Genomic DNA, 8,939 nt, shown 5'->3' with positions numbered 1-8,939 from the left:
TGATCAGCTTTATCTAATCAACTAATCAATTACACCTTTTACAGTGGGCATATATTTCACATCTATGGGGATATTTTAGATATTTTTGGTAACATATTTTTTCACGGATTCATTTAAATTTCCACTTGGGAATGACAGCAAGGTTACACTAATGTTCAGTTTGAGAAATATTTTAAAGTCATTTTTGAGTATCTGCTTTGGGGTTTAATGTCTCTGAGTTTGTGTATTTTATCTGCATATTCAGTAAACCGCTTGCCATTTGTGATTATCAAATCCTGTTTAGAAACATAATTGGAAATATAAGATAAACTGCTGGTAATAATTACGTTAGAGTATGCCTTTAACAAATATACTTTTCTCCTTGTTCAATCGCATCAAGGAGGTTCAATTGTTTAAAATGAATAAGTAAAAACAAAACAGCAATATAATAAAAGGGTGCTTCGGTGATATTAAGAAACAGTGGAATCAAGCAGAGATAGAGTTATCGTTCCTGTTTAAACTAGTTCTGATGTTCCAGCGCCAATATAAAATCCTTCCAGAGGGGCGCGAGCTGAGTGGCTTTTCGCGGAAAAACACAAGTGGGTCGGTCACGAATGATCAAGAACGTCAAACGTACAGAATCCTATCATGACAATGTATTGTGTCGTTTCTGTAATGCAGGCTGTAGATAAAAATAAACAACGGAAACAGTGATACATACATCGTATTGTGGAAATGTACGTGATTCACATCAACAAGAAGACTCAATCGTGAGTTATGTGTTGTATTCACACTCACTAGACAACGCTACATCCTCAGACAGCTTTTCGAAAGTCTAAAGAGCTTTTAAAGTACCACGACTGTTAAGTAAGTATATACATAGATAACATTTCAACATACTTTTTTTAAAATATAAGATAAGCAATTACAAATTTCCATAATTTCTATTACTAAATTTCCATAATTTCTACTACATGAATTCACGAAATGGTCCGAAAGTCAGCCGTTATTTGACTTTATGGGACATTTCGTGTAGTGTTAAGTTTCGTCAACTAGAGTACATGGGGCAATCGAATATGTCGAGTGAGCAATACATATCGGGTTGACAGTGCTTGGAAGGGTGATATTGAAGTGATAGAGTATCGACAAATTCCACAAAATGAAATCTTAAAGGACATTTAGAACATTGGGCAACGTGGAGGCAAAAATGCATGGTCAAGCAAGACGCGTCTGAAAAACCAGAGTAGGTGCCAGATCAGCGTCTGTGATACTTTGTTTCATTCAGAATAATTTCAGTGGTTTCAGCAGTCACCTGAAGCAAATTTAAGTTACACATTCACACAGGTCAAGCTAATCGTACAAAATAACATTTGTCCATTTGAAGTATCTTCTACTGTTTTAATATGATAGTATTGTATGATGCATTATGATATACCGACGTTTTCCTGTTACAAGACCCTGGGGTCGTATTACAAGAACTGAACAATTATTCTTTTTCGAAAAACTTCGATTTTGATATTTCGTTATTTGTTTGAAGTTTCAAAATCCGTAATGACATCAAAATTACTGAACATCTAAAATGAAATCGGAATAGATGTCTTTCGAAAATGTTGATTAAAGGCATGAAGCAATCGAGTCTTCATACTTGTAGAACGTGAAGGGTACGACAAATTCAGTAACAAGATTCATATACATAAACGATGCGGAATCAGTACATATACAGTCGAACCCTCCATCGAGATTACCCAGTACGGTATGATCATCCGAAGCGCATCCACAATGTACAGTGTACTTATAGCTGAGTTGCCGAGGCTGGCACAATATCCATTGTATACGGGATGCAGACGGCTATGTACTGATCCTTATCCTATTTTGATATTATTCAGCCCTTAGAGTATGCTTTAAAATGCTTGATTTCTGGTGGGCTTAAACTGTCCGTATAATGTCCTGCTTTTCAGCCTCGTTCTAGAAGTCATGTCAAGTCCTGCTTTCCTGCTCACGCTTCTCATACTTCCGGTTACATGTGAAGGTATCTACTTAAGTTAATGTGTGTGCTGGTTATATTGTAACAATTTCAGTTCCTGGTTTAATATCGTCTCCATTAATACATGTCTGTATATGTATTCACTCTGACAGTTGAACGACTCTGTTAATTAAAAGCACACATAACGTCAGATCGCAGACTTGGTTGACACGTCATTGGTTCCCAATTGCGCAGATCGATGCTCATGGTGTTGATCACTGGATTGTCTGGTCCAGATTTTTTACAGACCACCGCCATTAGTTGGAATATTACTGAGTGCGGCGTAAAACTAAACTCACTACTATACATGTAGATAGCTGGTTTTCTATTAATTAGAAGATAAATCAGAAATCAAAATGCTATAATAAGGCCTATTGCTGTTGTTAAGTCAACCTTCATTCCTGTGCACAGTGCTAACGAACCTGTTCTTCGTAAGGTCAATCACCATCCATTAGCTTGACGGGATCGGCCTCCTCAGCTGTAACTGGGCATCCGTTTACCTTTTCCTGCAACGCTGGATTATTCAGTTCATGGTTGCGAAGCATTACCTGGATCCGGCAGTTGAAAACCGATACGCGGGAACATCTAGTGGCGTGTTACGATGACAAGATAAGTGAACAGAGCCGCATATCTGGATTCTACAACTACACTTGTACGACAAATGGCCTTCACACTTTGACAGTTCCCCACGTTGACTTTGACACGTATCAGAACTCGAACTGGACCTGTGAATTACAAGGTTTTAGAAGCAACCGTATATCTCTTGATGTCAATGGTGAGAACTGTTAACGTAATTTATTATAATATACCTATGAATAGTAGGGTCCATTTTGCACATGCAATACTGGTGTCAGAATATGTCCATATTGACGATCCGGGTCGAAAATCATATCAGCAATATCATCTTTGCTGTAAAAAAATCCATACCAGTAGTATTACCCGGCTCCCAAGCTGGTAAAGAATGAATACACGCACACGCTTGAAACTTTCAATAGACGGAGCCTCGTTTGGAGCTACGTCGCTTGCGTCGGCTGCTCGAGAAACTGTCCATCAAGAAATGGTGGAATTCTAATTTCTGCGACGCTGTATTGGCTGCTCTTGCCAGTAGAATCATGGAGTTAGACGAGATTTGACTATTTCAATATTTACAGATGTGGTATATTATAGAAAGGATTATTGTAGACAGTTTCTAGAGTAGATTCCTCTCTCTTAATGCAGATAAATGCATATTTAACTCGTCATGCCGCTATATTTGTCAGTTCCCCTGAAGAGAGTCACACTTTTCAATTTAACACGACGAGTGAAACGTGTCAGAGAAGGCGAAACGGTCGCTTTTGAGTGTGCGACAAACCCAACAAAACCACCATCAACAATAACATGGATGATTGGCGAGGATGTCGTCACTGAGGGTGTGACTATAAGGTCACGTGACAGCAACGGTCTAACTACCACCGTTAGTGGTCTCACAAGAACGATAACTCCTGAACTTCACATGAAGGGAATACGATGCAACGGAGGATACCCAGCAATGAACTTGAACTTTACATCCAAGCTGATCCAACTTGCTGTGGAAGGTATGAATGAAAACATGTATACATTTACTATCAGTAGTACACTGAGCGAACTTCTCGGTAGTCTGCGATGGATTCTATGCAGGCACTTACCGTGGCGATCCGGGTTATAACTGGTCTTCACCAACCCAATCGTGTCATAACAGGCGACTAACGGGATCGGGTGGACAGGCTCGCTGACTTGGTTGACACATGTCATCGGTTCCCAGTTTTGTAAATCGATGCTCATGTTGTTGATTACTGTATTGTCTGGTCCAGACTTGACTATTTACAGCTCATCGTCATATAGCTGGAATATTGCTAACGCGTCAGTATATTTTCATAAGCAGAATATAAAAAATTCAGAAATGCAGCAGGACAACATTGAATAACATTTATATATATACTCATGGAAAACATTAAGGGAACGTATGTTTCTTAGGCCAATTCAAAATTTCTGTTTACTACAGCGCCGTGTATTATCGTTTTCACTCAAACTCACCATAATGTTTTTCGTACACGTGCACTACATGCTCCCAAAGTTACATGCACTTAAATTTACACGTGACATGTATGTGCACTGTCAAACACAACGGTTAAAAACATTGTTACCATCGCGAGACAGTACTTAACTGTATCACAGAAATGGGAGACAATTGGCATGGTTAATGGTGGAAGCTCATTACGACAGGTTGCAACAACTTTTCAGAAGTCTGTTAGCGTGATATCCAGACTTTGGAATCTCTGTAGAGCGACTGGTGACGTCAAAATGAGGCGTGGTGGGGGAAGGAAAAAGAAAACCACCCCACGGGATGACCGGACCGTACGCCTTATTGCTCTGCGAGACAGGTTCAAATCCTCCTCCAAAATCAATACGGAATGCAGGCGAAGAACAAACGTCAGAATTTGTTCACTTACAGTGCGTAATCGCCTTAAATCGGCTGGTTTAAAAAGCCGTCGTACATTGGTTGGAATCAAGATGACTGAGCAAAACAAGCGCTTGAGGCTGCAGTGGGCGTACGTCAGTGGAGAAACACCATGTTTAGTGATGAGAGCAGGTACATACTAGACCATAATGACGGTCGAATTCGAGTTTGGAGACGCGTTGGGGAACGTCACAGTGCCTGCACCATCAAACAGCATGATCGTTATGGAGGGGGCTCTGTTATGGTTGCCGGCGGGTTTACCTTTAACCACAAAACAGATCTTGTGCGTGTTGATGGCAGGATAACAGGTGTACGATATCGTGACGAGATCTTAAATCCGATTGTGATCCCCTTTGCGCGTACAGCAGGTCGAGGTCGAAAACGCGACAATGCGACAACTCGACATTTCATCAAAATGTCGCATTGTCGCGTGTCGCGCTTTATTAAAATATTGACCATAGTATGCATTATAACATATTGACTAAAACCAAAATATGTGTCGCATTGTCTCATTGTCGCGCTGTGGTTTATTTTTGCCTCATTTTGCTTGTTTTTTTGAGAGCGCGACAACGTGACAAAGCGACAACGCGACAGTGTCCCTTCTCGGATTCCATAGCAATCACCACTTGTAAACAGTTTTTTTTTCAGCCGTACATCTAATGTGTTGATATTGTGTTGAAGGAGACATGGAGAGCTCAACAAAGAAGCTTGTCGTCACACGGGCGAACGTTCGAGGTGATGTTATTAAATATGACCATTGGTTTTATGGCATATAATGTTAAATCATCAGCAATTTTACCGCGCAATACTACCTGTGAAGATATGTAGTAGAAGTGATCTCCATCAACCCATGCTTGTCGTAAGAGACGATTGGTCGGTATCCCTGAATTGGTCGACATGTGTCATCCTATCCCAATCATGTAGATCGATGCTCATGTTGTTGATCACTGGATTGACTGGTCCAGACTATTATTTGCAGACAGCCGCCACATAGCTGGAATATTGTTGACTGCGGGGTTAAACAACCTACCATCCAATCACAAGTACATATTTGTACGTGGTATTACATTTATTACTGTAAATCAAGAAATTAACGAGAACGATAAATTAATGCGAAAAATGCGCGTATGTGTTGCTCGCATTTCCACGTCTAACGTGTTGATATTGTTTTGAGTCACGGAGAGTTCAGCAAGGAGGCTTGTCGTGACAGAGACGGATGTTTGAGGTGATTGAACAGTTGTTGTTAATATTATATGGTATTTGGTTTTGTGGCCTATAATCTTAAATGGAATGATATATCATCAACATTCTTAACTGAACAATGCCACCCGTGAAGATCCGTAGTAGAAGTGATCTTCAACAACCCATGCTTGTCGTAAGAGGCGATTAACGGGATCGAGTAGTCAGGATCGCTGACTGAAAGACAGAAGTTCGACGTGAATACACACTCTTTGTTAATGGTACATGGCATATAATGAATATTAAACGGGATAATATATCATCCTCAACTTGCACCACACAGAGACCGTAAAACATCGATTCCTTACATGGGTACAATGAGTGAAGCCCATTTTTTATATCACCGCCGTAATATTGCTTCAATATTGGTGAAAGCGGCGTAAAACCATACTCACTCATTTCCTTGTTGTGGCATTGCCGGAATATTGCTAAAAGTAAACTCACTCACACTTACTCACCAAAATATTGCTACTCATCGTTTTGGTTTTGGCTGCAAGAATGTTTTGAAACAAAACTTGTCAATAATCAACTTGAAGTTCATTTACTTCAATAATGCTACAATCATTTACAAATTGACCATTTTTGTTCAACAAGTAAATGAATTGTACAGAAATTTACTTAATTGATGTCTCCATGTAGAGCTGACGTTCGGAGCTGGTGTTGGCGTCGGGATGACTGTGTGTCTCGTCCCATTCCTCCTAGCCGTAGCTATTTTCATTGCATTGAGAACACGCCAGACAGTCTCAGGTGGGTTGTATTCCATTACAGCCAAGAGAAGATTACAATTGGTTTAATCACTGTTGTGAATCCCAATCCAGTTCCTACGGGCATGTGAAGAACAAAATGATCTTGAACTCGTACACACTTTCCCGTATAACATTTTGAACCATTTATATACTTCCTTGATAACGGTGTTAGTGCCTACGCCGAAACGCCGCACCAGTTCCAGTAAAGAAGCTGACTATCGATAGAACTACATCTATAAATGGGGTATACAAAATGTCTTATCATGCTGTACAAAAACGGCATTCTGTTATAACAATAGTATATTCATGTCTGTTTGGCAGCTGCAGAAAACAAACCGAGGACTGAAGCGACGATGTGAGTATTCAAAGTATATATTTTCCTGATGTTGTAAAGTATGTTTTCCGATTTTGAACAGTGTTCACATGCATTACTTTAAAAATGACGACGCTCTGACTTCCGTTACAGGCATACCAAAGACACAGCAGCGCTACCCTGTGGTAAACCAACTGAATTTGTCTTAATATTCATTTTCATATTTTTGTTTGTTCTTTTGCTTTTGTTTTAATTTGCTTGTTTTGTTTGCTTGAAGCATATTCAAAGATTTGCTTTGCATGGGATATTTGCAATGACCTCAAGCTGAGAATCATTTTGGCTTTGCATGGTTGGTTGATTGTTCGATTTATTGTTTGATGCCGCATCCAGCTATATGGTTGCTGCCTGTAAATAATCAAGTCTAGACCAGACAATACAGTGATAAACAGCATGAGCATCAATGTCATGTGTCAACTAAAGTCAGCAAGTCTGCCCCCCACCCCCACCCCCACCCACTCAACATTCACACATACACACACGCGCGCACGCACAATTTGTCCTCAGGTATTACCCAACCAATCACATCGTTCACTGCACAGATAAATGGATGTTATGGTATTTTGCCTCAGTCTGAAAGTCAGTTAGAAGTGCGAGAATGTAGAAATCCATTCTCTTCTACAAGGTATTTTTTGTTTTGTTTTGTTTTGTTTTTTCTGCCCCTCTTTATGAGCACGTCATTGTTTTCTAGCTTGCTTTGGCAGAACCTTCTTGTAATCTCTTGTTTCCAGAATTGTAATGCTGGTCGTATCTCACAACTAAATAGTAATTTAAAATATTTGACTTCATAAGCTAGTCAGAATTATGTCATGACCTACCTGAGTGCATGCCAATCTTGTCTTGATAATGAAGGTATCAGGTTTAGTTTTCAATTGCAGTTGTGTCACTTGTTTTTGTTGTCAACGTCTAACCGCTTATTTGTCTTGGCTACTTAACCTGACATTGCGGTGTGGTGCACCATTGATTCCACATTCCTATATCTCTGTTGAAAACTGAATTTGTGAAATAAAAATAATGTCTGTCCTTTCTATGAATGTATACAAAACGTCCTAGGTATCTTGTTATTTTGTGCAGATTACTATAAATTAGTATTTATACTATTTATTTATATTTTTAGAAAGGTGTTTACCCACCAACGCACAACCTCCTTTCAGAAGTGAGCTATAGTCACTCCGTAACATGTTAATGTGTTTTTTTATGACTGTAGAATAAACAGGTGGCCCCGTTTCCGATATAACCACACTCTTATTTGCAAATATTTACTCTAGTGTCAAATACAGCAGGTGCTCAACCACATAATCTCTATGAGGGCATTGATGACTCGACGAGAGAACGCAGTTCTAATACCAGCTATGAAGAACTTCGAATCTACCAAAACTCCAAACACCGTGTTGCCTGAGAACGTTTCCACACAAGAACCTCTGTGTGCCTGTCCATAACCCCGATGAACATCTGTCAAAAAATTCATTTGTGCATGAAGTGTTACTTAGAACCCCTCCATGGTCTAGGCTGTTATTTATCAAGAACAGTTCATGAGACCAACGGTCATTTTTAGAAGTGTAGTAATAACTTAACATCATATTACAACTGTAACTTGATCTGTATAAGTAGGACTCAAACATTTCCTCCAGTGACAAGAAGTATTGGATGAAAGATATTCATTGTTTTATGCACAGTCAGGAATGACAAATTTGATGAGCCACAATCATGTATATGTTAGTCAATGTATCCCTTTCACCATTACTATGTGAAAATACATGTTCGTTCAGAAGATGATTTTTGTTTTCTTATTTTTTTTGTTTTGTTTGTTGTTAAACGCCACACTCAGCATGTCTGCATTGTGTGTGTGCATCTGTAAACATATCCGCACGCACGGAAGCTTATGTACTCATGTAACGGACGGTTTCGTTTATTCCGATTATTTTTGCCATACGGGATGCGTTGATAATGAGAAAGATGAACACAATGTACAACGGATATCCGTAGCCGAGGGATCAGTCAAACCAATGACTGAAACTATGGTCCGACTGATGTCAAGAGAACATATCTACTGTAACAAATGTTTTAGGGAGTCTATTTGTTCATTGCTGACATTCAAAAGCAAAA

The 8,939-nt window shown here is 39.4% G+C and overlaps 1 protein-coding gene across 3 annotated transcripts; it reads left to right on the top strand.

Annotated features, from left to right (window-relative positions):
- Positions 1 to 520: 520 nt before the first annotated feature.
- On the top strand, positions 521 to 8,607 carry LOC137276818 (uncharacterized). Of its 3 annotated transcripts, none has more exons than XM_067808463.1 (9): positions 521 to 846; positions 1,938 to 2,008; positions 2,439 to 2,777; positions 3,262 to 3,576; positions 5,160 to 5,213; positions 6,357 to 6,464; positions 6,785 to 6,818; positions 6,930 to 6,961; positions 8,114 to 8,607. In XM_067808463.1, exons 2-9 carry the CDS (start codon positions 1,954 to 1,956, stop codon positions 8,230 to 8,232), a joined length of 1,056 nt encoding a protein of 351 aa, XP_067664564.1. In that variant the 5' UTR covers positions 521 to 846; positions 1,938 to 1,953; the 3' UTR covers positions 8,233 to 8,607. The 3 variants fall into 3 exon arrangements, with proteins under 3 accessions (XP_067664564.1, XP_067664565.1, XP_067664566.1); XM_067808464.1 differs by having other exon boundaries at positions 522 to 846; positions 8,117 to 8,607; XM_067808465.1 differs by lacking the exons at positions 6,785 to 6,818; positions 6,930 to 6,961 and having other exon boundaries at positions 522 to 846; positions 8,114 to 8,598.
- Positions 8,608 to 8,939: the final 332 nt, after the last annotated feature.

This window comes from Haliotis asinina, chromosome 3 (assembly GCF_037392515.1).
Source record: "Haliotis asinina isolate JCU_RB_2024 chromosome 3, JCU_Hal_asi_v2, whole genome shotgun sequence".
NCBI lineage: Eukaryota > Metazoa > Mollusca > Gastropoda > Lepetellida > Haliotidae > Haliotis > Haliotis asinina.
This window is presented reverse-complemented; position numbering and strand designations above follow the sequence as displayed.

Coding starts and splice junctions, on each gene's coding strand:
- LOC137276818 (XM_067808463.1), top strand. CDS start 1,954: ATGTCAAGTCCTGCTTTCCTGCTCACGCTTCTCATACTTCCGGTTACA. Junction 2,778..3,261: donor TATATCTCTTGATGTCAATG/GTGAGAACTGTT, acceptor TATATTTGTCAG/TTCCCCTGAAGAGAGTCACA. Junction 6,465..6,784: donor AACACGCCAGACAGTCTCAG/GTGGGTTGTATT, acceptor TCTGTTTGGCAG/CTGCAGAAAACAAACCGAGG.